Here is a 27,918-nt window from a genome sequence, read left to right as displayed (position 1 = left end):
CCTTAATCAGTACCAGCTATTGTTGCCATTATTCTTTTAAAAGTTGGTAAAGTGCTCAGTAAATGGTAGGCCTCTTCCCTTCACCGCCCTCCCAAGTAACAGCAGTGATGTTTGTAGGATTCCACGAGGGACTGGTGCTACGAGGGTAGGACTGGGTGGCTGGGTGGTTGACACAGATGGCCCTAAATTTTTGTCTCCTGAGAAATGTTTTCTCTTTAGAGAAACGCATCCTGACCGTTACCCCGAGGCAAGCTTAAGAGTGCCCTGTACATACCTGTCTCACGCCCTTAACAAGCTCAGCTGCTCGCTTGCTGCTGGTCTCTGCCGCCTGACAGCTACCTCTGCTGCACATACTCTGCTTTTCATCTTCAACCTCCACCCTGAGCACAGGCCCCCGCTGTAGTGAGGACTGAATCACGTCACTCAGAACAGAGTGTGGCACATTGTAAGGTACTGTCACCTCCATTTTACAAATGAGCATACTGAGGCCTAGAAGTCAAATGACTTGCCCAAGACCCTGCAGCTTGTAAACAAAGCTGGGCAGTCTGGCTCCAGAGTCCTGTCTTGGAGGGAGAAGGATCCTGTCCCCAGTCACCACCACCCCATTTCTAACTTCTCCCATGGACACTGGCATTTAGATGTGTTCAAACCTCCCCATTAAGAATAATAAGCAGCCCTCTTTCAACCCCTTCTTTCTTTCCTCCCTTTTTTCCTGGCTCAGCTTCCTCAACTCTGCTTCAAGCCTCTCCAATCTGGAATGTTCCCACCACTCTGCTGAATATGTCTAAACCCAATGGGTTAAATGGCTTAAACCTCCTTAGCAGCGTTTGTCCTTCCCACCTTCTTTTGGCTTCCAGACACCTCTCCCTTCTCTTCTCCCTCAAACAAGTTCTCATCTGCTCGGTGTCTGCTAGGTCTCTCTCCTGGGCTCTAGGTGTCAATACCCACCTGCCTGGTGGACATCTCCACGTGGACGTCAGACACCTCCAACTCAGCATGTGCCAAACTGAGCCCACCACTTCCCCATCTCAAAGAAAGGTGTTGCTACTCCTCCAGCTGCTGGAGCCAGAGACTGGGTAGTCTTGACGCCTTTTTCTTCCCCACATCCAGCCAGCCACCAAGCCCTGTTGATTCCACCTTCTTAATATAATGTCTCTTGAATCCACCAACTTCTCTCCATCCCTGCTGCCGTCACCCTGGTGGAAACCATCACTGTCTCAGACAAGACCAGTGGCTTCTTACATGGTTTTCAGGTATAGTATGTTTTATCTCCCAAAGATAAGCAGATTCTTCATAAGCAGATGGAGAGCTCCCCAAAAAAGAAAATGCGGATCTTACTAAGTCCCTCTGGTACTTAAAGTTGTTAAGGTGCTTCCTATTGCCCTTAGGATGAAGTGCAAACTTGTCAGTGTGGCTGGTGAGGGCCACCACAGTCTGGTCCCTGCCCACCTCCCATGGCTCATCCTGAGCCACTCCTCCCTCAGCCTTGCTCTGCAGCGACACCAGACCCTTCTTGTTTCTTAAACACAATGTGCTCTCTGCACAGGTAGTGTCCCGCCCCTTGGCCTCGCTGTACTGGCCTTCCCATCTCAACTTCAGTGCCTTTTCATCCAAGAGACATTCTCTGACCACCCCCATCAGACCTTATGCATCCCTGATCCTAACAATTACTGCACACTTCTGCCGGTCTGCCTTCAAAATTCCATGCAGGTCCAAACCACACATCCTGCTCACTGCTGAGTCCCAGCTTGAGCACAGTGGTTTGCACACTGAGAGCGCTCGAACAGCAGAGGCAATGATTTCCACCTCTGTTTGTGGTCCTTCTTTCTCGTACCACAGGCCCCTCCCTGTCAGTCTCCCCCCATGTCTTGCCAGGCACCGCCCACCACAGTTAGTGTCTCACCCACCAGGAGTTCCCACCCACGTACATTCTTTTCCATCTAGGGTTTCTGCAAAAAACCTTCTGGAAGGATCATATCTGCAACAACTGTCTTCGTAAGAATGTTTTTTAATTATTATTTAGAAATGCAGTTATATACATAGAACAATTAAAATTAAATTAAACTTTGTACAAATATTAAAATACTATCTTCACACCCACTGCAATGTACAGGATACCAAAAAATATATATATGAAATAAAATAAAGCAAATCCAAACTGATTGAGTGACATCCTGCACAGGGTCAATTACTCATGTGTTGTTTTAATCCATTATATGTGTACCATTCTACAAAGGATTCCATAGTGGCGCAGTAACCTGAAGAAGCCCGGGCAGGGTGCAGGGGCTGTCACGCAACCTGCGTCCATCTCTCCTCCCTGCTTGGCAATCCGAGTGCTCTGCCCCTGTGTCCTCTCCAGCTAGCTCTGCTGCTTGGCAGAGCGCTCAACCTTGGGGTTTTTGTTCAAAATTCTATTAGGTTTTCAACTGGAAATTAAGAATCGCTTCCCAGCAAAGCTGGGCCTGCCACCTTTCCCTCTCCAGAGAACCAGCAAATGCACCACTCAGACCAAACATCTGCCAAGCAAAATACTCTCCAAGCCCCTCCTTGGGGCACCAGTAATGACTGTCCCTATGCTAAGAATCAGGAGACCCAGCAGGCCCCATGAGAGACGATCCCAGCCTCACTGTCCTTGGCAAGCACATCTGGAATTAAGCTGTGAGGCCTGCATGCCACTTCCCTTCTAGGCCTTTTTCTCTTTGAAGAGGAAGGAGGAAAAAAAAAGTAAGGATGTAGAAATGTTTGCAGCATATTCCATTCTCTACGTGAGGATGTTCCCCGGAAACGGAGGCAACAGTGTTACGTGGGAAGCAAGAGGTGTGAGAGCTCAGCTGGGACCAGGAGGGAAGGGATCCGCCCCGTGCCACCACCAATGAAGCAGGAAAAGTATACCTTTGTCTGTCTCGCCTTCAGGCTTCTGCACAGAGCTTTAAAGCTGGGGGTGGGAGGAGGAGGGCAAGATGAACGGGGAAGACAATGTTAGTTTAAGTTCTATTTGCAAATGGAGTGCTTGTAGAATGTACATGGAAATGCCTTATAAAACCAAAGTGGCCAGGACTAGCCCACTTCACAGTTACAGCCAGTGAAATGGGAACACAGCACACAAAGCACAGAAATGGCGACAGATGGAGCCAACATGCTAACCTAAGGCATGGAGGGGACGGAAATTTTAAGTGATTTTCACCATATTCTGGCCCTTGAAAGTCACTAGAATGTGACTGCAAGTCACCAGGATATAAAACCTGCATTGAGTCAGCTCAAATGTGCAAAAAAAAAAAAAAAACCCAAAACCACCACCCTTTTCAAAGTCCTTTGGTGCTGACCCTTCTTCTGGACCAGCCTTCTGCTAGACTCCCCCAGAGTGATCCTGGGAAAGCAGGGCTGTGGCCACAGTTTCTCCCCACTTTTTCCGGGCTCCTCCAGCAGCCCCCCTGCTAACAGCCTACCATCTGACACCAGCCCTGGTCTCTCTGCCAGGCCCCCACCTCGAGGCAGCTGTGGAGTCTCTAATCCCTCTGCAAGGGACAAAGCCCAGAAGCCCTAGAAACAGCAGCACATGGCTGAGAGTTAAGAAATTGCTTCGGGGAAAAGAGAAATAACTGGGGGAAGAAGCTGTCACAGACTTCAGCAGCAACCCAAGAATTAGCTCCCGCACCCACAGGCCCAGGAGCCTCCGGGAAGTGGGCCTCATGAAAGCCAGTGACAAGGAGGGAGGGAGGGAACCTAAGGCTCCCATTGTTCTGATTTCTTACTCTCCTACCAAGTGGGCAAGCCTGGGCTTGTGATTCCCAGAGATGGAGGCTTTGGGAGAAGGCAGGCTTTCCATTTTACCAAAGGCCAAGCTGGTCACCAGCTTGGCTGAATAAACCCAAAACAGAAAGTGCAATCTCTTAGGGGGACAAGCCCAGAGTAGCAAGGTAGAAAAGGGTAAGATCTTTCATTTTTAAAAATATACTAGAATAGAATTCAGGTTTTGGAAGAAGATCGAAGCTGAAGGCTCAGCAGTGAGACTGTAGATTCTTTCCCCTCACCCCATCTGCCCCTGCCTTCTTTTTTGGAGGAAGACAAGGCCACCACTATGGGAGAGGGCGAGCCCATGTGGCAAGGTGAGTAGGACCATTAGGGACCCACCTCCCTAACCAGTCTCATCTCCCTTCTGGTTCCAGCACCTTCTCCAACCTGTTCCCTACCTAACCATGCTTGCCTAGGCTTTGGGCACAGCAGACGAGGGCTCCTGGGGGCGGGGGATGGCCGACAGGCACAGCAGGCACTGCCCGTACCCTGAGAGGAAGGAGGAAGACTACGTGTGGCAAGAGGCCAGGGGACGACCAGGCGGTAAAGTGCGTGTGTGACAGCGGAGGCAGGAGGTGAGGGCAGCGGCTGGGAGGATGCTGTTCCCTCACCTTCCAGCCACCCACGCCTGGAGCTAACCCTGCTCGGTGAGGGACCGAAAATACACTGAGCTTTTTATTATTTTTACCACCCTAAGCATAGAGGCTCGGGGGAGGAGCAGACATGCACAGAGTCAGTTTGGAAGTTTCCCAGCCCCAGTGCTTCAGGGGGAAAAAAAAAAAAAAAAAACATTCCTTAATGCCACATCTATCTTTTGAAGATAGTAGCCTGGTGGAGATGGTGCACCCGGGCTTGCTGGCACTCGACACGTGGCTAAGCGGGAGCACCCCCTCATCACCAGGGCTCCTCCTCCAAGGGCCCTGCACCCCAGGCTGCTCCGCGCCCCTCCCCCCACCTCAGGCCAGGAAGGTCAGAGGTGCACGTGGACTGTTTCTCAGCCCTTCCCCCAGGGTGCCAGGGAAGAGGAGGAGTCGCCTGTCAGCTGAGACATGCAGAGGGGTGGCAGAGAAGGGCAGAAAAGTAGGAAAAGCAGCAGTGCAGCAAGCAACGGCCACTTTCTGGGCACAGTAACTAAGGCACGTGACCGTGGTGGGGAGGATCCTCAGGACCGGGCTGGAGCTGCCTGCAGCCGCCGGGGGACTTGGTCTGTGCCTCTCAGCCTCCCCTCCATCACCACAAACCCAGAAAGGGGCAAGTTGCCCAGACTGCCAGTGACCAGATGGGCACTCCATGGCATCACAGCAACTCTCCTGCCCCGGGCCCCTGTGAGCAGCAAGGAAGCCAGAGCTGTCTGGGACAAAACCCAGGAGGCAGCATGAAACTTCCCCTTACTGCTCCAGGGAAACAGAAAAAAACCAAGGCCAGGAAGGCCATGCTGGAAGTAGGAAGTGAGAACTTGCATATTAGGAAGACAATCATTATCAGCCACCTGCCTTCCCTCCCTCAGGATCTTCTGGATGCTTCCTGGAGACTCTCAACTCAACAGGGCCAGGAGCCTGCACCTCTGAGCCAGGCAGCCAGGTGCTAGGGCAGCTTTGGCATAATTTTCCAAATCCTCTATCCTCAGCCAAGGGAACGTGCCACTCACTGGTGTCAACCGGGCCAAGCCCAGGGACCCACACTCTCGCCCCAATGACAGCCAATCCTGACTCAAGAGCTTTCACGCGTGGATCTGCTCCTGCAAATGGCAGCAGTGACAGCCCTCAAAGGAAACAGGCCAGACCCAGGCCGGGCCCCTGTGTGGCAGGGGCAGCAGTGCCGCCACAGAGGCTTGTGGACAGGAACACGACAGGGAAAACTGGGCAGGGAGGGGAAGGCACAAGTAAACATGGCAGCATCAGCCCACGCAAGCCATTGGGCTGCCACCAAAGAGCTGGCTGGAGGGGACCCAGGGGCTAGGGGAAGGGAGGGCTCGATCCAGCACATTCAAATATGTCCCCGACAGATGGGAAGGCTGGGCCAGGCAAAGAGCCAGCTCCTCCAGCTGTCCAGCAGGCAGATGGCGAGAATCTTCCTTGAGTGTCCAACGAGGTAGGCCTGCAGGCCCTCAGAGATACACAGATACACAGGTGGCAGCTCAGGTACCCAGGCAGGGTGGCTGGAGAGTACAGGGTGCTCAAACCCACAGGGAGAGGGAGAAGGGCAGAGGACCCTCACGGAGAGGAGAGGCCGGCTGCAGCCCTCATGCTTCTTTCAACAGTGGAATATCTGCAGGAAGACAGGGAAGGAAAGCACAGTGGTTACCCCATGTGGGTCTCTCCATATTGTTCCTGATACCCTTGTAGGGGCGCCCACACACAGCCCCTAATCTAAAGAAATAAAATGTCCCCTCATACATTTCTAAGTAGGCAAAAATTCCCTGCCTATTTTGTAGGCCTTTTTGGCTATCTCTCCCACTGCCTGTGTGATAAAATCTGGACGTTCAGTCTGGTTTTCAAACCACCACCATGAACCCTCTTCTGCCTTAGCTCTGCTGGTCTAGTCACTCCCCTTTCTCTCCTAATCCCGCGCTCTGAGGCTACAGGGCGCTGCTTAAGTCTCACTACCTCCTAAAGCCGTCTGCTGGTTGTGGGGCCTCCGATAAATCACTTCCCCTCTTTGGGTTTCAGTTTCCTCATATGTTAACGGACCTCAAGCTCCTGACTTCCTACGGTATGTATTATCAGTCCCAAACAGCTCAGATATGGCCTGCAGTGAACTCACTGACCTGCGTCTTGTTTTCTGAACTCCTCATTCTGACATAGATCCTACAATTCTTGGTACCATTATTTCTCAGGTATAGGTCCCACTATCTTCCCAAATGACTGACACTCCACAAAGGCAGGGAGCGTGTTTCGTATTTCTCTGTATCAACCCTAAAACCTAATCCAGGCACTAGATGGGCTCTCAAAAATGCTTGTTCAGTACATAGAGCAAAGCGAGGCATCGAGGAAGAGAAGGAAGAACAGGGCCCCATCTTTGCTTCTTGGGAGGATAAGGGCTGCAATGTGCACTTAAGACATGTCTCACAATATGTGTGGCTGACTATCCACGGGTCACTGGCTTCCACATTCAAGCTCGCTAGACAACCAAGAAAAAAGGCAGCAAGCTGCTGATAACTAGGAAGCACCACAAACACAGGCTGTTTGCTTTCAGATATTCTAAACCTTAGGCATTCACCATGCCCAGGATACCCAGGAAGCATACAGTTTTCTCCAAGGCTCTTTTCAGGAAAATTTATGATTATAGAAGTCCTCACTACAGAAAGGGACATATAGGTTTAGTTTGTATCCTGAGTTACACTGGGATGTCACTTAAAGATATTTTTTTAAAGTGACAGACTCAAGCCCAAGGTTAAATTGGGCTCCAGGAAAGACAGAAACACCAGAAGGCAGTCATTTCATTCTATGGCTTGTTTGCCACAAATACGCTGGAATCACCTGGAAGGAAGCAGATTTTGGAGCCAGACTCATCTGGTTTCAAATCCCAGCTCAGCAATTTACCAATGGGCCAAGTTACGTACCTCCTCTGAGCCCCAGTTCCCTCATCTATAAAATGGGGATAGTAATGAATACCTATATCTCAGGAGTATTGTGAGGTTTAACTGAGACAGTGCAAGAAAACTAGCACAGCACCTGGCATATTTCTGTTTAGAATGAAGCAGCTGTCTGCTCTAGGAGAGAGACAGGCTCTTGTTTCTCTGTAATACAACCCCATGCCTCTTTGGTATTCCTGACCTTTCAGGAACATAAAAATTATAACAAGAGGACAGACCCCACCCCCACCTTCAACTAGCTGTCTACCTTTTGATTTAGTACAGCCCTGTGACCATGAGAGACTCCAAACTATAAGAATTCATAGACAACAGTGAAAAGTCTCTCTATAGAGAGCCCAAAGCCCTACCTGGTACTAGGAGGGTAAAATCCCAGTTTATAGGCTAATACCCCAGGTATTATCTTTCTTCGCTGAAAATACACCAATTATTAGAGAGGCTCAGTACTTCCTCCCTCCCAGCAAGGACCTCATGCAGCTAACAATTCAAGTTCAGGTCAGACCACCTACCATCTGTGTACTCCTCTGAAGTGAGGGATAAAAGGCTTTGTATGTCACTATTCTCTGAATCTGCAGTGTCTTTGTGTGCCAGTCGGCTGTTCCCTGAGCCGGCCACCCAGGAGGAAGTGGTTGCCTGATGCACCATCACAGTCTCCGAGCCTCGAGAGCCCCAGGCTTCACACAGTCCAGACTGGCCTGGGGCCTCATCCTCTCCACCTGCAGAGGAGCAGGCTCCCTGGTCCTGTAGCTGCTGCTCCCTCGGCACACTCCTCCCACTGGGCCCAGACCCTTCCGACAGCACGATCTGCACTCTGGGGTCAGCGGGCGGCACACAGTGACCGGAACTGCCATACACAGCCTCCTCGTACGACGGCAGTGCGACCTGGACTCCATCCACCATGATGGAGACCTGGTCCCCAGACACTCCCTGGTCACGCCTGGATTGGAGGAGGAAAAGGCAAAGGAAGAATTAGAATAAACATAAAGATAAACAAATACCATAATAATATCAAAAACAGCCACCATTTTTGAGTACTTACTATGTGTCAGGCACAGCGCTAAGTACTTTAAACACTTTATCACACTGGATCCTCACCTGAGCCCTTTCAGGTAAGGATTCACCAAGAATGCAGATGAGGCTCAGAGAAGTTAAGTAACTTGCCCACAGTCACACAGTAAGGGATGGAGCTATGATTTGATTCCAGTTCCATCTCCTTCCAGAGACAGTGTTTTTAATCTCTGGGTACACAGGCACTTGGCCCTCTGGTCCTATGCAAAAACTAGGAGCCCAGAGATCTGGAAATAAAGCCATGCATTCAGCACAACTAAGATAAAGGCAGAGAATGACGGTGGCATATATCTATGAATATACTAAGAACACATTTCACTGTACACATTAAATGCATACATTGTGTGGTATATGAATTATACCTCCATAAAGCTGTTTAAAAAAAAAGATAGGGGGGAGCAATATGGTCTTAAAATGGGATACTGGACTGGGAATCAGATGAATTGCATATTTCCAACTCAGCCACATTGCTTGACTTTCTTTTTTAAACTTTGTAAACTTAAAAAAAATCATATGTGAATTATAACAAAAATACAAAAAAGAACACACAGAAAAATCTACATACAATTCACTGACTTATTCTAAAGGTAAGACTGGTATAAAACTCCTACCTAGGTCAAGAAATAGAATACTATTCATACCCTAGACCCCCTTGTAGTGTCCCAATCACTCTCATTTCCTCCCCACAAAAAGGAACCGCTACCCTGACTTTCATGGAAATCACTTCTTTGCTTTTTACTTTAATAGTTTTACTACCTAAACATGAATCCTTCAACACTGTAGTTTAGCTCTGCATATTTTAAAATTTTATACGAATGAGATACACAATACATTTGTGAATGTATATGTTCGTGCATCTCTGGCTTCTTTTACTCAACATTGTATGTGTGAGATTTATTCATGCAGATACCTTTTGTTATAAACATAGACAAGTAAGGTGAAGACGTTATTTAGCATGCACCACGTAAGAACCTCCTCCCAGATATAACTACAACATTATCACACCCCAGGAATTTAACACTGGCATAATACACAAATTTTCCTAACCATCCAAAAATATACTCATTTCAGCTGCAATCGTCTTTGCTTTCATGCAGGACCCAATTAAGGATTATGCATGGCATTCAGTTGTTCTGCCTCTTTCACCTGCTTTAATCTGTAACTGTCTACTATAGTTTTTCTTTATGATATTGGGTGAACAGTCCAGGCTAGTTGTCTCATAGAATGTCCCACAATCTAGATTTGTCTAATTGTTTTCCTCAGGATTGGATTCAGACCAATTTTTGCCAAGAACATTACACAGGTGATGTTGCGTCCTTTCGGCTCATCACATCAGCAAATACACACGGTCTCAACCATTTATATTGTTGCTAGATTGTTGTTAGTAGATCTCAATTTCTTTAGCTGGACTGGGAGATAAAAATCTGTGGTAATTCAAATGATGTGCTCACTGTGAGGAGAAAAGTGGCCCCTTAAAAGTGCCCAGAGATTTTTGGAAGGAAGGAAAACTGATGGCAAGGTGGCATAGAAAGCAGTGTATACACTGGCATGTGCTTAACTTTTGCTATTCAAAATAGATTTTTTTGTTTAGAAAGTAGTAATTTAAGTGGGTTCTAAATCTCCCCTCTACTCACGTTAGGCAAAATCAGCCAGTTACTTTTAACAAACTTACTATAATAGTTAATTACAGAGGGAGAAAAAATCCCCAATACTCCATATTGGGGATTGAAATATTCCATATTTCATCTAATATATCTATCAAAATAGATCATTTTGACTTTATGGAGAAATAGCTGATTATGTCAAGTAAACAGTCTCCTTCAAATTCTCTTTATTCTATTAATTAACAACCTTTAAAAATAACTCCTACCCCTTCCCAAAAACAGAACAAAAGGAAGAAGAAAAAAAAAAATCACACAGTATACAGAAATTAAATTTAGCCTGGTCCTTATCGGTCAATTCCAAGCCTGGAGCATTTTACTGAATGTCGTTCAGTTTGGCCCTTCATGCCTGTGAGTTACGACAGTGACTGATGAGGGGCTGTGAATGAATATAAAAGATGTACTCAAGAGGGAATGGGAACTGCCAGAAGAGCCAGGAAACTACAGAAGCCGTGACAGCCCGGGAGAGAAGTCCATCACTGGGAATCCACTTGGGGCCAGCACCACTGGGGACCCTGCTATACTCCCCTCCCCAGTTCAGGATGATTTATGGCTAATGCACTATACTGGAAAAAGGCAGCCAAGAAAATCCACTTTCTCTGTTTCTCATCAGTGTACGGCAGTGGTTCTCAAGCCTAGCTGCACATCAGAACCACCTCAGAAGCTTTTTATAAAAACAGAATGTCCAGGATTCAGTGTGTGGGGGATGGAGGCCCAGGTGTTGGTATTTGTTTTTAACCCCCTAAGGTGTTTGTTTTTAACCCCCTACTATGTGTGGCCAGGACTGGGAACCAAGAGTACAGGGCAGTGGCTGACAAACAAGCAAGCATCAGAATCATGATCTGGAGGGCTTGTTAAGCCCCCCTCACTGGGCCTCAGCCCCTGAGCTTCTCACTCAGCTGGTCTGGGACAGGGCCTGAAGATACACATTCCTAACAAGTTCCAGGATGTTGATGCTGCTGGAACCACACTTTGAGAACCACTAATGTAAGGGAACTGACATGGCTTTCGAATTGAACAGATTTAAGTTCTAATCTCAGCTCTGCTATCATTTAGCAATATGACCTTGAGTGAATTACTTAACTTCTCCAAGCCTCAGTTTCCTCATCTGCAGTGTTCTTATGAGAATTAAGATAATGTATGCAAAGCAACAAGCACAGTGCCAGGCACATCCAGGAATTTAACACATGGCAGGGCCCTCCCCATTCCCTGGGCACACACAGACCAGCAGAGGCTGGCAGATCACCAGCAACCCCCTGCCAGTCAGAGGCCAGCTGCACAGGAGCACTGCATTGGACTCACCTGCTATGATGGAAAGACTTCAGCTTTGGCTGCAGTAACACAAACAGCACCACGAGGAGGAGAATGAATGCTACGGAGCTGGCAGTGGAAGCCACTATAGACAGCGTGGAGACCCCGAGTGATGTGTGGGTATCCTTCTCTATAAAAACAAGCCATCATCAGAGGGGTTTTGCACCCAGACACACAAAACATGGGCCCACAGCGGATCCTTTCAAACACCCTGAGCGATGCCATACAGAGATACCCTATGGTCAGGGTCATTTCAGGAATGACAGTGTAGAATAATCTACGTATACATGGTGCTCCTGGAGAGGGACCATTGCTCTCTCCTGTTTCCTGAATAAAAAGTTCCCTTCACTCCAGGACTTTGAGGTCCGTCTGATATCTATACTCACTTAACCCTAGAAAGTTTACCTTTATAAACCACTTTGAGCCTATTCTCAATAGCAGGTTGGTAAACAGCAATCATATAAATGGGCACATCATTCCACCATCTTAAGTCCCACTCATGTTTTCCCGATGTGGCAGGATAATTTATAAGAACTGGGCTAGACTAAGTCCCTATCCGAAGGTCCCACAGCTTTATTTGTAAATCTAAGTTTAGTTCCCACTCTTCTCTGGCATGTCACAGGTTAAACATGTTCTGGTCTGGAAGCCTGAGTGTGAAGCACAAAGATGGCCACATGACACACACTTTCCTGCAGGCAGCTGGATTTTCCTGTCATGCAAGACAGGAGGAGGCAGGAGGGGTGAGAGGTCTTCTGTCCAGCTGGACTTATAGCTCCATAACAAAACAGTCCATTTCCATTCAAGGACAAATAAAATGAAAGAGACACCAGAGAAGGTGTTAGCATTGTGCTCATTGTGTTAAAAAAAACACAGTCAAAGGTTACCAAGATTTGGCCAGGCAAACAAGAGATCCTGAACATCAAAGGGGCTTTACATAGCAGGGCAGATGCCTCAGTAAAGCCACTGAGTCCCTCGGTGGCTCAGTGAAATGCAATGGGACATGCACCAGCAACCCCAAATGTCTTCCACAGAGAGATGAAATCCCAAAGAAGGGAGGATGCAGGGCATCAAATGGGGCCACGCTGCACTGCAGCAAAGGGTGCTCCGGAGGAAGCAGCACCACTTCCCTGGAGTTCAAAGAGAGCAGAACCCCAGCAGCGTCCCCTTCTCATCCGCCAGACTGACCTTCGTTGAGATGGCAGCTAATCTCCATGGCCGGTTTCCACTCGCCATTCTTACACGTCAGGTATTTGTAATCGCCCTTCAACATGTAGCCTTCAGCACACAGGTATTCGATGACGCTGCCCGCTGTCAGGGGGTCTCTGCAGGGCCGGGGGTGGCAGATGTAGCCACCATTTTCTGGCTCTGGTGGCAGGGGGCACACTGCAAAGACACAGAGAGAAAGAGGAGTGGTACAGCAGTGAGGTTTTCCAGCAGGCGTCGCCTTTCCATGAGGCAGTGCTAACCGCCTTAACAGGAAACACACGAGGAGCAAAGAGTCATCCCCTTGAGAAGGCAGCTGACCAAACCCTGGAAATTCAGGGTGCCCCTGGCAGAGAGGGAAGTACAGGGCAACAGGGGAAGTCTGGTTGCTTTGCAACATTTCCCCTCTCCCTCCCCACTGTGCCTTAAGAAAACTGCATCCATAACTGAACGGCAGACTCTTACAAAGTCTTGAACCTACAGAGATCTAGACACAATATGGTTTTAATAAAACCTACTAACACACACAATGAATCAGAGTAAAAGGAGGTAAAATACTGTTAAACCTGTTTGCACATCAATGTCAGAAAGGGCTCCATAGTATAATAAAAATGTGCACTCTTGGCCCCAGAGGGGATTTCTGATGGATTTCTTGGGAGGCTTCCCAAGCCCCCTGTGCATCTTTCATTCTCTGACTGTAGTAGTCACTGGCATCACTTGCCTCTGTCCCAGAGCAAATCCCACGTTTTCATTCAGGTAGACTATCTAATTTTAAAAGCACCTTCACCTCCTATCTTATTCACTTGTCCTGACAACTCTGTGAGTAATTATATTTCTCCTCTTGGAAGATGAGGACACCGAGGCCCACAAAACTTAAGTGACTTTTAGCCAAGCTTAAGGCAGGGCAGATGGCAGGCCTGGGATCAGAGTCAAGACTTCTGACTCTAAATCTGCATTCTTCCCGCCAGCAGACGCTGCTCCTAGCCTACGAGCTGCATGGCCTTTAAAGGGGTATGTGTGTATCAAGGTTTCCTGCCCTTCTCTCCTTTCGAACATTCAGTTAGGAGTTGACAAGTGGCGTGGTGGGAACCCCGGCGAGTTGCGGTAATGGCAAGTCAGGGGAACTGGAAGGGCTGAGCAGCCCTCAGGAGGAGGAGGGCAGCCTCTGACTCCACTCTGGACAGACACTGCGGAATTGAGGCCCGCATGCAGTGGACTGCTGGGTATTCCCAGCCGAAATAGGAGGGGTGCAGTGGGGGTGCTAAGGAATCACTGTTTGGAAGGCTGGGCTGGGGGAGAAGAAAACATGCTGGCAGGATGGCCAGGCACCCATGAATGCAAGAAAGACCAAACGTTTTCCAAAGGAAGTTTGATTTTGCTGACACATACCCTGCCCCCACCCTGAATATCACAAGGACATCTGTATGAGAATAAGAACCGTCACTCTGTTTTTCTCACTTCCTCTAACAGGCCTGGAGTGACTGGGAGTCACGCTGCAGTGCCTTGGCTATCCCAGATAAGGTGCGCTCCCATCCACAACACTGCCCACCCGCACTACCACGCAGACGTGCTCTCACAGCCTCTCACGGATGCCACCTTCCTCCAGTCTGCACGTGACCATTAAGCACGCTGACTGCCAGCCAGGCTGCGGGTGGGTACCAAGTCAAAAAGAGATGATGGCTCTCTGCTGTCAGGCTGCTGATCAATTGGGGGGTGGGGGAGCGGGAAGACTCCATTTTTAAAAAGCTATTAACAAAGCAAAACAAAGCTGGGTAGGTGCCATGGGATCCAGAGAAGTCTGGCAGCTTCTCTGAAACTAGGAGAAACGCAAATAAGCCCCATCAGTCCCGTCTAAGGACATATCTTCTCGACTCTCCCCCCGCCCAGCAAGGTCTAGAACAGGAGGGAGACAGACACAAATACTCCTGGTGCTCTTCACACTTGGGCCAAGTGGTTCAGAAAGCCGGCCGGCCGGATTCCCAGAGAAACCTCAGCAAACTGCTTTACCCTTCACATTTTCCCTCTTTTGTTCACGGCAGCAAGCCTGCCACAGATCTCCCCTGCTCCCTGGCTGTCCTTGGACTGTGTCTAACTGGTTCATTTCCTCGGCATAATTAATGCTGAGCACCCCAGGGCAGCTCCTGAAAGCAGGCAGGACCCACACGAGTCCAATGTGCTGGGAAAGACAGTCTCAGGGGAGAGCTGCTGACTCTACAGCCACTCCTACTTTGCTGGTTATTTCTGCCCATAAAGCCCCCATCGTCACAGAATCTTTGAGGGGGACCCTGGAGGTCACCTAGCACTCATTTCTTAAGTAAAAAAAAGTGAGGCTGACAAAGAAGCAACTTGCAATTCAATTTAATTTCAACTCAACTAATATTTATTGATTACTGTGTAGGGGTCATTGTGCTATGCCCTGAAAAAGGATAAAAAGATAAGTACTTCAGGTACTTGTAGCCAAATAGGGATATGACAATTAAGTGTACACATATTTTTAAAACTCGTTTTCTTTTTTTTTGAGACAGTCTCACTTTGTTGCCCGGGCTAGAGTGAGTGCCGTGGCGTTAGCATAGCTCACAGCAACCTCAAACTCCTGGGCTTAAGGGATCCTACTGCCTCGGCCTCCAGAGTAGCTGGGACTACAGGCATGCGCTACCATGCCCGGCTAATTTGTTTCTATATGTATTTTAGTTGGCCAGATAATTTCTTTCTATTTTTAGTAGAGACGGGGTCTTGCTCTTGCTCAGGCTGGTCTCGAACTCCTGACCTTTAACGATCCACCCGCCTCGGCCTCTCAGAGTGCTAGGATTACAGGCGTGAGCCACCGCGCCCGGCCAAAACTCGTTTTCTTTATGGCTTCTGGGTTCTGAGTTTGTTTAAAGGACATTTTTCTCTATTCTGAGACTGTCAACATAAACATACTCTAATATTTTCTTATAACGTTTTATAGTTTGTTTTACAGAAAAAAACAAACTCATGGGATACATATACACATGTTATATATATATCAATATATATATACATGGTGTGTGTGTGTATATATATCTCAATATATATACATGGTATACAAATTCAAAAAGAAGGGTGTACAGTGAAAAGTAAGCCCCTCTCCTGTCCCCTCATTACTTAGATCTTCTCTCCAAAGGCATTGCACCAGTTTTTTCTGTATTCTTCTAAAAATATTCTATACACAGATTTGTTCTAATACATGTCAAAGAATGTGATTCATGCCAGAAGAGAGGAAGCTCAAAGCAGAAGAGATCACATCTTGTGAGGGGGAGACCAGGAAGAGCTCTCAGAGGAAACAGCATTTCCGACGGGCTTTCCTTCACCAGGCAGGGAGGTGGTAGTCTGAAGCAAATGCACTGAAGTGGGAAAATGTAGGTTAAGCCTAGAGAACATCAAGCAGCCCAGTTTTGCTGGGTTGAATTACAAAAGTCCAAAAAACTTAAAAATGTAAAGAGGGATGAAACCATCTTGCAGAGGGTCTTGACTACAACAGGAGATATTTATATTACCATTCAAAGGAAAGGGAGAGCCACTAAAGGTTCTTGAGAAGGTCAGCATTACAATAGGAGCTGAATTTGATTTAACAGAGGAGGAGAGACCCCTTAGGATTATGTCAACACTATAGCAGTCTCAGTATAAAAGTTCTTTTTCTGTTTATCTATGAAGGTCACATGAAAGAAATAAGATAGAGTACATCACATTAAACATCATAAGATGCTGTTCCAGGTTTAAGGAACGAAACGAGGAGGCCTTAGAAGAAAGGGTAAAAAACAAACAAACAAAAAAAGCAAAGTCATCTTAAGACACTGAGAATACATGAAAAAAACGTGGCCCTCATGCCCAAGAGCAGAGTGGGAGAGTCCTGGCCAAGGGCAGATGTTGAAGAAGACCTTCTTGGTGATTCCTGGGAAGAACATCAAGGAAGAACAAAACCCGTGCAGCAAATAAATCACCCAGGGGCTTCTGGAAGCTGCCATCCTAAGCAAGAGGCTGTCTTAATCTGCGCATCAGGCTTGCTTTCTGACAACTCCAGGTCCGCAGAGGGAATTTCAAGCTCCATTCTTAATCCCAAGAAGACAATAAACTCAAAAAAAAAAAAAAAAAAAAAAAAAAAAGAAGAAGAAGACAATAAACTCATATGATTTGGCAATGCTACATAATTTGAAAGAGAGAGAGAGAGAGAGAGAGAGAAAGCCAATTTTACAGAAAAAAAAAAATCAATTACTTCTCCTTAGCTTCCTCTCCACTTTCCATTTTCTGCCACAGCCACTTAGGCCCCCAGTGGGCATCCGGTGAAGCCAACCCGACCAGCTGGGGGGGTGAGGATGCAGATGTGGAGAAGCAAAATGATACTTCCACCTCAGTGACTTCAGCTGACACCCTCAGCAGAAACCCACATCAGCCCTTCTACAGGTGTTCTGCTTTTGTTGTTTTGGGGACCTGCCTTTCAGGAGGAAGTGGTGAATTAAAACAAAACAAACTTTTATAACATTCCATAAGAGCAAAGCAAAACAAGCACCAAAGGCCCTGGGGGTCAAAGCATTCAGTTTAACAAAATGAACACATACTTGAGCCCCTTCAAAACAAAGCATGCGGAGTACGGCACATGAAGATCAGGGAGGCAAGCACGCCTGGAGCCTCCAAGGGATTAGAGTAGGAGAAGCAGACATTTGAACATCCAGTACATTTTTAAGAGACTCAACAAAAGAGGTTTCTGGCTGACAGACGGTTATCAAGAAAACACTACATTCCACAACACACTAACTGGGGATTTCAAGGATGTCAATGTTCACTCACAGGTTTGAAATAATGTAGTGTTAGACTAAAATATTGGCACAGTAGCATTTAGGACACAAGGGGAGACAGAGAAATAGGTGCTTAATGAAGGTGTTGAAAGAAAGGATGACCAGAGAGATTTCCTGGGAATTCAAGGGAGAAGAAAGAGGTTCCCCCAAACCCAAGGCACTAACTCTGCATCTGTACTCATCAAAAACACAGCTGGATAGCACTACAAATGTCCCTATTTGGTTGTAATTCCATCAAACACTTAGAGTGGGGCCTCTCCACACAATAGCTCTAGGAAGGTCATAAAGGAAAATGTGACAGAACCATGCCCTCCAAAAGCTTACAATCTAGAAGACACAGATATTGCACATGGCCAACTCTAACATAAATCAATGCAGTAAATGTGAAATATGACACAAGCTGCTCAAATGTGAGCTTTTCTAATAGCCTGGGTGTCCTTCTGGCCAGAGATGACCCTACTCATCTGGCACCAGGGGAGGGTGAGAGCCTGGGGCAAAGAAGAGAAACAGGAGCAAAAACTGAGGAGGGGAGGAAGGAGTGGACTGAAATCCCAAACCTAGCACAGTGCTGTCCTATAGAAATATAACGTGACCACAGATGTAATTTTAGATTTTCTAGTAGGTAGCCACATTAGAAAGGTAAAAGGAAACAGGTGAAATTAATTTAATATATTTAATTTAACCCAATATAAGCAAAATATCTTATTGTTTGTAGCTCAACATGTAATCAATATAAAATTTACTGAGATATTTTATATTCTTTTTTTCATAGTAAGTCTGTACACCTTCAGCACATCTCAGGTAAGACTAACTACATTTCAAGTTCTCAGTCACTGCATGGGGGTAGCCAGTAGTGGCTCCTGGAGTGGACAGCAGAGTCTCAGTGAAGGAGACCCTGGCCAGGAATCAGAGGACAGGTCTGGGGACCCGAAGGCAGTGGAACAGGTTTAGAATCACGCCATGGGGCAAGAATGTGAGGTTAAAGAGAAGATGTGCAAAGAAGATAGCATTTAGCACTGAGGGTCCCTTAGTTATTTAGAAAAGCACTATTTATGTACTTGTTCTCAAAACCCTTTCTTATATATGAAGGTCCAATTTCTATTTCTAGCCCTCAATGGTTTGTCGAGCAAAGAGAGCCAGAGAAAAAGCAAGGTGAATGCAGAGAACAAAGGTTCCAATGCACAGTTTTGGATATAAGACAAGGAAAACAGTGATTATTGCAAACAGCATAATGCCTGTGCCAAGCACGCTTCTGAATTCTCCTTACATGAAGCAGGTACTATATTTTCTCCATTTTGCAGATAAAGACAATGAGGCTTAGCTAGTTGAGTGATCTGCTCCAAGCCAAAAATGTGTAAATGGCAGAGCGAGATTCAGCAGGCACCTTGGCTCCTAAGTTGCAGGCTTGGCCGCTGAGTAAAGTCCGGCCTGCTAAGGAGTGCAGGACATCAGGAAAATGTGCCAAGTACTGTTTTGTGGCTCGTCCCCCCATTTGATTTGCTCAGCCTGGAGCTTTGGAGACATCTAGCTACTTTGTCCATACAGTATGTGAAAGGAAAAGTCGTACCCCAGTGTAAACAGTCTTGCTCAAAGAGGAGGTGATTCTCCTCAAAAAGCCTCCCAGGCAAGTTGGAATTAGATCATTCTAGATGAATACAAAGAGGAAGAAAAAATGATCACATCCGATTATGGTCAAAAAGTAACTTCATTTAAGCTTCACAAAACCCTCTAGAAATGTACTATTACATCATACAGATGAGCAAAGTGAGTGAGAGGTTAAGATACTTGCTAAAGGTCACCCAGCAGCAAAGTGGGGCAGTCAGGATTGGAAGCCAGGAAGGCTGGCTTCCCGCTCCACAGCACTGGGCAGTAGCAGAGGGTCTCAGAGCCTGGCTTCTCCTCCCACATCCATAACCTGCCAAGGGAGCCAGAGAGAAGAGAGTCCAGTGACAACGACAATCTGGGTACTGCCTGCCTATGGGCACTGGTCTGTTTGGGCCTCAGTTTCAATACATAAACACACTGAACCAGACCAACGTCCACGTGCAGACCGCTGGCAGATCTGTCTAAAGTTGGCAGGCCTCACCACCTCTCCGAGGTTTCTTCATAGAAGTCCTGCAGCCATTGTGGTTTTGCATTGAGCACAGGGTACGAAGCGGGGGGTCCACGCAGAAGCTCCTGCACTGGGGCAGATTCCTGCCTCAGGCTTGTGGCAGGAGCAGGAAAACAGGTAGGAGTCCAGTTACTTAGGAAATAACCCAGGGCTGCTTCTGTCCACGGCTCTGCCCAGCCTTCTGCCTTCCTGAGCCCCAACTCAAATAGTCAAAAGTCTGAAATAGGCTGCAGTGAGAGGGAAGCGAGACGTTTTCTCATGCCACTTGCAACTTTCCTCTCCTGTGAGACAAACCTTCCCAGCAGTCAGACAGGAAGCCCATTGTCCAGTCAGGATCCCTTTCTCATGAGAACTTCCCTCTCACTGGGGGAGGGCCTGCCTGTGGTAGCTCAAGCCTCTCTCAGAGTGTGGCGCAAGAGCTGGGGTGGCGAACTCAGGGAAAAACCACCCACAGCTTAGGCTGCCCGTATGGCTCCCCTCGGCCCCCACTGCATCTTCCTAAGAGAGGCCCAGCCTGAGCCCTGCTCTGGAAGATCAACAACTGACAGGGGGGCCTGGCCTCAGAGCCTGTCCATTTTGTTTAAGGCCTGGGCCCCTCACTCCCTCCACCTCACAGGAGAAGGGGAATGCCAGCCAGGGGCCTCTGAGTCAACAAGAGGGAGGAGCACTTTCTTTATTGTACCTGCCCTAAACATGAAAACTGTCACCTGGAAGCAGCCACCAAAGTCCTTAGTCATTCAGGAACAAGTACTGCTTCTCTCCTTGGCCTGGCAACCCTGACCTGAAAGCACACGCAGTCAGCTGGAACCCCACCATCTCCAAGGTTCCAAGGTTCCAAGGTTCCGGAAACCTTCCCAGAACTCGCCAGAGAGAATCAAAGAGCAGCACAGGGGAGAGCTTACCAGCCTGGGCCTAGAATGAGACTACCTGGGCTGCGTGCTGCTCTAACAGTTACCCACTGTGTAGTCTCTGGTAGATCTTCCTATTCCTCAGTTTCCTTGTTTGTAACATGGAGATACAAAGGTATTTACCTCACAGGCACCTGGTACTGGGTCTGTCACACACTGGGTGTTCAATTAGAGAAGAGTTGTATTATTCCTACTCTGTGTTCCCTGTGTTCCCATAACATCTTCGTCACTCCTCCTGTAAACCATCACCACATTGTCATCTTCTGTCATTACTTTCTCACAGGTCGGTCCTTCCCTCATTTCCCCACCCACCCAAGCTATAGGGCAGGGATTTGTTCTCATATTTTTGTCCCTAGCACTTGGCAAGGAATCTTGCAGACAGTAGATGCTTAGTGAAACCCTGATGTGACATTTCAAGATACTGTCTTGTTTTTAACTGCAATGGACCCCAATGGTTTCTGATTTGAAATGAGTCCATGACAGATAACAACAAAGAGAATCCTTCTCCAGGGTACATTTGATGTTCTCTAAATTGGTATCTACCGTGAAAATATACTGCCTACCTAACAGGAGCAGAGCCATGTGGGGTCAGACAGATGAATCTGGGCTTGACCCAGGGGTCCTCTCTGCAGCCTTATCAACTGCCCTTACTCCTCTGAGCCTCACTCCTTAGTAGCCAATACCCAGCTCCATGGGGTTTTTGAGAGAACTAATAAAACTGCATACTTGAAAGTGTCTTGTGACATGCCTGGCACATATCAGGCACTGATAGATGTATACATTTATTTTCACATAGTGAACTAAACCCTTATCTCTGATTTTTTGGAATGGGCAAAGGCTTTGGCAAAGAAAAGAAAAAGGATTGTTTCAGAAATTTCTGGATATGTGGAGAGGGGGCAGGCATAAAATATGGCAGGATGAGCATTTGGGGGACCTTGCTTTGCTCAGTAATAAGCCAGCCCCCTTTCCCACTTCCCTTCTCAGCCCAGGCTGCTCTTGGCTGCCAAATGGCCTCCATATGGCCTGTTACCCTTTCACCTCTCGGCTCAGGGACGTGGGGAACAGGCTGCCAGCTGGGGCTGCTGCCCCTCCCCTGTTATGATTGGTAAAAGGAAGGGCAGGCAGGAGGACCACTCTCCTTCATCCTGCCACCCTGCTGCTCCAGGTCCAGGCCTGGGCCACTCAGTGTCCAATGCCACCCAACTCCAGTATAGTGAAGAACAGTGCAAAGCCCACAGCTGTCTCCCACCCCCAGGACGGTGGGATGATAGCAGAGCTAGGGAACCAGGCTATTCCATGTGTATTAACAAATGTTATTATGTTTCCCTTGAAATGGTAGTTAAAGGGTTAAGAGAAAGCAGAAGACACTTATATTTTCTTCATTAGCAATTGCTACTTCTTGGTCTCAGCTCTTTTCCCCTATTATCTACCTAAGCTACACATGTGTTCACTCTCCCCCCTCAGAACTTCCCACCTACAGGAGGCAGGCTGGTCCCCTGGAGGAAGGGCCCAGTCGGCTGCTTGAGGCCCCATCCAGCCTCAGACAGGTAGCTGACAGGCAGGTGATAATTAACTTAGGAGGCTGGCCCAGAGCCGAAAACAGGGTTGTACTCTTGGGTACAAAGGTCAAAGCTGTGGTTTCGCTTCCAATTCTACCATCTAATGGTAACTCCTAATGCCAAGTCCAGTGCCAGGTACACACAGTAGGACTTCAAGAAAAGCAAATTAAAATTTAAAACAAATGTAATGCTCTCTATTGCCTAAAAGGGTAGAAATGAGGGAGAGAATTAACATGTGTCACCAGGCACCACACTGGTGCTCTACAGTTATTATCCTATTTAATTCTCCCACTCTACGAGGAAGGTAGTATAATACTCAATTTGTTCAGATGAAGAAACTGGGGCTCTGAAAAATTTAGTCACGGCCTGAGGTCACATAGCTACTAAGTATTAGAGTCTAGATGCAAATTCTGGCCTTTCCTTTCTCCCTACTATAGGAAACTCCTCGGTTACAGACACCACCGCAAAAATTTACTCCAAGACCTACAAAGAATAACACGGGGGTGCGGTACATATGGACAAAAGCTGCCGTAATTCCTGTCTGGAGAAGAATATGGACTGGTGAGTTTAGTTGTGCCCAGAGGATTCAGTTCATATCTTAAGTGGGGCCACATTTTTCCAGAGAAGTGGAGGGGAAAGGCAAGACAGATAGTTTCCTTCACTAATCTCTGTGCACTACAAACAATAGAGCTATTTAAGGATCACAGATACCAAAGCGGCAAGTGGGAGAAGATATGTGGGCATTTTCAGCTGAGAACACAAGTCTTCTAAGAGGGATATGTGAAAGGAAGACTGTCACTAAATGCAGAATGGGAATGTGACCTAAATTAGGGGCTATCTTTCTGCCAGCTGCCCAGAGCATTCATGGCCACTGGGGCATCTCTGCCAAAACCCCAGATAAACAGCCTCTGCCATGTACCACCGAACAGTGGGTCAGGCCGTGTGTTGCTTCTTGCAGTACTCGCCAGGTCACTGCTGCTCATGGAAGCCTAGACAACTGCAAAGAATGAAAGGAAACACTCAGTGAACTCTAGTTATGGATGGTGGCAGAAATCCACTGAGGCAATGGCCTAAAACCAGCAAAACATCACGGATCTTTGAAAAACACTCACTAGTAGTTGAGGGGTGGAGCTGTGAATGGTCTTTTCTGAAGAAAGAGATGTGCCTGGGTCTAAGGCATGCCACAAAGTGAGCCCTGTACATTCTGTGGTCAAGCCTGGCCCTACCATGAAACAGGGACTACAAACATCAAAGGGACGACAAAGAGTTGGTGGTGGGGGGAAGGGGGTTGGATGAAGCTGCCAGGGTTATGCATGTGGTCTTTATCACCTCCGAACCAATAAATATAAGGAACACTGTGCTCAATGTACACAGGCACAGGCAGATGAGGCTGAAAGTTACAAAGTCCACTATCTGGATATTTTCCCTCCGCTGTCTTGTGGGAGATGAGATTCTCTGCTTTAACGTTTAATATTAAACTACAAAATGTTAAACCACCTTCTCTCAGACAGGAAAAGCAGTTTGTCCTGCCCTCTTAGTATCCTTTGCCCTTCCCCTGAGGGGAACTTTCACCAGTTGACTCTGGACAGTGAGGAGTCAAATCCCCCAGGTGTTTCTTTTGTTGTATCACTACTTTCAACTCCTGGGGAGATTAGAGTTGGGAAGCTGGAGGAGGGTCACCAAGCCTGTTGCAGGAGGGAAGGGGCGGGCTTCCTGCAGCCTTCCTCCACACCCCCACAGCTTCCTACCCTACCCAAGCCACAACAGCCGGAGGTCTGCTGGTCTCTAAGGCCCCAGGTTGGCATGCCCATCAAGGACAGTAACTACCATGGCTTCCAGTGCTTTGATGAAACCTCAGATGTATGGCCTCCCGGCCAGGTGTCTGCTATTGCATATTGTTAGAGCATTTGTTGTATCCCTGGGGGTTCCAACTTTCTGTAAGTTTGCTGTGGCTGAACCAAGAAAGAAAGCATATGTAGATTTCTATAGAAATTATGATTCTATGAAAGATTTTAAGGAGATGAGGAAGGCTGTTATCTTTCAGAATGCAAAGTGATTTTGGAATATAAAGAGTTTCTTTGGGTTGATTTACACTGAAGCTTGTCACTGCCCTGTGTTCCTGAGCTATGAATACATGGACTGAGGAATAGTTTCTCTTGATAAACAATTAACAAACACACAAACACACACAACTTCTAGGTCTCTCTAAAGGTCTGGATCAGATGAGGCCATGGAGGTGAATCGAGGGGCTGCTCAGCACACAGTGCTCCTGGCAGGTCCCTCTGCTCCTCCCACCCACATGCTTTCCCTGTGAGTCCTTCCCACGTGTTTCTCTCCGAGGAAGCCACACTTATGATTCTTTAAGGATCTTTAAAAATGACAGGAATCCATTCAAACTGGCTGTGAAGTCCAATGTAGAGTGGGTACCTGGCCCTCAAGGTCTAGGACTTGCCTGAGATTTTAGCCTATGTATTCATCAGTCTGGCTCTAGCACACTGCCCAGGTTCCTTGATCTTCTCTATCAGCCTGATAAGGTAGATGTCTTATCTATCACCTGTCACCTAGCCATGGCCTGTCTTGCTCTTTGGACCCTTGACTCTGGCAAGCCACTTCTGACCAGGTCCAAGATTCCTGGTCAGAAGACATGGCCTGGTGCAGCCTCACCCACTTTGCATGTCAGTAGATAACTATGTCCAAATGCCACATCTCAGTACACACAAAATACCCTTTAATCTCTTGTTCTCCAAATAACAGGTTTAATACTTTCACCCAGAAGAGAGTAAAAAAACATTTACAAGTGTTGATTCTCATTCTCTCTGGGTTTCACTTTCCTAACAGGAATTCCTTCATTAATTCAACAAATATCTATTGAGCAGCTACTATGTGTCAAGTTGGTGCTACAAATTCAAAAGCAAATAATTCACATGATCTGTCCTGAGAAGACTTTAAGGTCTTTGGGAATAAAGATAAGAAGCCCCAACCAGATTAAAATTATAGTAATATCTACTTTGTTTATCTCCTAGAGTCCATGTAACTATTACATTTATCCATTCATTCTTTTAACAAGTTTTTACTAAGGACCAAAGCACTGTGGCAAGCAACAGAGGAAGGCAGGTGGGAAGATGAAGACATCGGCCCTACTCTCTGGGAGCTCACTGTCTAATAATTGACCATAATAGACAGACATTAGAAATCAACATGGGCTATAGGACGTTCCGAAGAAGGAGTAATCCAATGAGGAAGAGACCAGAGAAGGAAGAAGAAATGCTATTATAGCTCCAACTTTAGGGGAAGTAGGACTGTGAACACAGGATAAAGGACCACTGTGGGAAGAACATGCTGGGGGAGATAGGAAGACAAACAAAGGCAGAGAAGCAAGAAGAAGTGGTATGCGTATGGGAAGTAGCAACTATTCCCAGGTTTAGCAGGAGGATAGCTGAAGATTTTTATAAAATCAGGCTGGTGCCAGAACAGGGAAGAAATGCAAGGCTTAAAGAACATGAAATCTTAGGTTCCTCTCCCATGAGGTGAGATTTTTAAGGACCCTTCCAGTTCTAAAATGCAAGGCCATGTGATTCATAATAAAATGAAAGCCTGCTCTATAGTACTAATCCTGCTGAAGAAGCCAGCCACATAAATCTGCCTGACTCCCCTGGAAACTATTTCCCAGTGAGCTGGATGTGCTAGGGAGGTGGAATGGGGAAAGGGGAAGAACAAGGAAAACCATGTTGAGTTTTTTCCAGTGAAGATTCATCATGCTTCTCAAGTATGCGTAGGTGAGAGGGGACAGGAAAGAACTGGAGGGGCTGGGGCAGAGAAAAGGAATACAAAGATGTCTTGTGGTCAGTTTCTTTCCCAGGGTTCTCTCACATGGCAGCAGATGGCCGATCCCTGGAGGACTGGATCCCAGAAAGCAGCTGCTCCCAGGTCCTGGTTCTAACAGCTGGGGTCACAGGTCCTCTATGCACAAGCTGAATGCCAGAAATCAAAGGGTCCCTTTGTGCCTGCAAGCGTGAGCTCTCACGTCCAGGCTCATGCCCTGTGCCTGCCCAGAACAGATGACTAGGAAAAATAACACTACACACTTTGAAAGACCACATTTGCAAATTAATGGAAAGATAGAGTATTATAGAACCCAACTTTATTTAAATTACCTTGACTTTGTTAAGATGCTAATTATTTGGGAGATAAAGAACATGCCCATAGGAAGGTCAAGAAGGGGTTGGAGGAGGAACAGAAGAAAGATCATAATCAGAGGAAAATCACTAAATGCCTCTGGTCCTTCTCTTCTTCCTGCCCAATGCAGGGAGGAGACTGGCTCCACACCAACCAAAAAGCAGGCTAGATATTTCATGTATTAGAAAGGGGAATAAAAATCCATAAAACAACGTGTGTGTACACAGAGGAGTATAACTGTATGATTACATAATTAGACACATTAAAGTATTTATATTGCTGAGACTAAAAGCCCCTACTCAAAGGCATTCCACCAAAGTTGAAAGGGGGAAAAAAATAGAAAATAAAGCATCTAATTGCAATCTTCCACAAAGCCAGACATCCCCAGCTGGTGCCACAGCTGAATTCTCTTAATTAACATGTTGTAACAGCAAGTATGAAAGACACTGTATGCTTATCAACTCCATGCCGTGGCCAGCCAGCCATGGGAGAAGCCCGTAATACTGCTGTAATTAGAGAGATTTTTCTTTTTTCCATTGTACTAGTACCCTGGTGTGGAATGTTGGTTAGTTATTCTTTAACACTTTGTTGTTTAAAGCACATACCTAACAACTCTATACCCACAGTTAGGGACTAAGACTAGAGAGAGAATAAGACAAAGTTCAATCTAGGAGCTGGTTGTTTTTTTCTTAAACTCCCCAAACTTGGGGCTTTATCAGTTGGAGAAGACTAGCAATGTTTGAGCAGACCAGGCTTTTAAATTAAAGCCCATCTGATAGCTTAAAATCATAGGTTAAATGTATGTAAATGGAATAAAGATGAGAGAAATTAGCATATAAAATGAGTACAATACAGGGGTAAAGGCATTAATACATGGAGAGACTAGGTCAACATGGAATGTGTTCCAGACAACAGACTCCCACAGTTCTGGAAGGGCCTTTCACACTTAAAAAGAGCGCTGTGTTTTTGCATGATTCTTAGTCACACCAGCACCTGTTGCAGGTGGTCCCTCCACTTCCCTGAAAAGGCCCCTCAAAGTCACACAACAGGTTTACATATTATAAGAAGGTCATGTTCTTAGAAAACCAAACAAGATTATAAAATGCCTAATTATATTCTGCCCTTTAGACACAACCTCGGACAATATAATCCAGGCATTTTGGACATTATTCTTCAGCTGTGTTTTTTCTCTTTACAAATGAACAGGGCTGTTGACTGATAGACAGTGAATGTCCAACTGATACTAAAGATTCCCCACTTCTGGAACACTCACTGAATTTCAGACTCTTTCAATTTATCAACTTTAGAAGGCCTACCCTTATTATAATTACCATCACCAATTTCATTTTTCCATTTTCAACTCCTTACAAAATAAAGGTCCAATAATTCCAGTTGCTGCTCCAGCACACACAGCTGCACAGATGGAGCCCGCAAAGCCGCTCAGAGCGTGCCGCTGGCTGGCAGGCAGCCATACCACGCAATGTAAGAAGTTCTTTCTCAGCTGCTGCACAAAAGTCCAAATTCACTACAAAAAGAGGGTTGGGGTGTCAATTTACAAGGTACCAGAGCACAGGCTGTTGCTAAGACAAGCGTTTAAAAGTAGACTGTTCAGAGTTGCACTGGTTATCAAATTTAGACTCCTTGCCCCCTTACTCCCCTAGCCTCAAAGGCCCAGAATCATCTGGCAAATCCAGAGAAAATCGAGGTAGGCTCACATACAA

At 46.8% G+C, this 27,918-nt stretch overlaps 1 protein-coding gene across 2 annotated transcripts in view; it reads right to left on the bottom strand.

The window, feature by feature from the left end:
• Positions 1-2,054: 2,054 nt before the first annotated feature.
• Positions 2,055-27,918, bottom strand: part of SUSD6 (sushi domain containing 6) — an 89,362-nt gene continuing 63,498 nt past the window's right edge. For both annotated transcript variants that reach the window (XM_069488327.1, XM_069488336.1), the window contains 4 exons: positions 12,610-12,807; positions 11,416-11,554; positions 7,894-8,321; positions 2,055-6,060 (listed from right to left, as the gene is read on the bottom strand). In XM_069488327.1, coding sequence (XP_069344428.1) covers positions 6,035-6,060; positions 7,894-8,321; positions 11,416-11,554; positions 12,610-12,807 — 791 coding nt within the window. In that variant the 3' untranslated portion in view covers positions 2,055-6,034. The remainder of the gene's footprint in view (positions 6,061-7,893; positions 8,322-11,415; positions 11,555-12,609; positions 12,808-27,918) is intronic.

This window comes from Eulemur rufifrons, chromosome 2, assembly GCF_041146395.1.
Source record: "Eulemur rufifrons isolate Redbay chromosome 2, OSU_ERuf_1, whole genome shotgun sequence".
NCBI classification, from domain to species: domain Eukaryota; kingdom Metazoa; phylum Chordata; class Mammalia; order Primates; family Lemuridae; genus Eulemur; species Eulemur rufifrons.
This window is presented reverse-complemented; position numbering and strand designations above follow the sequence as displayed.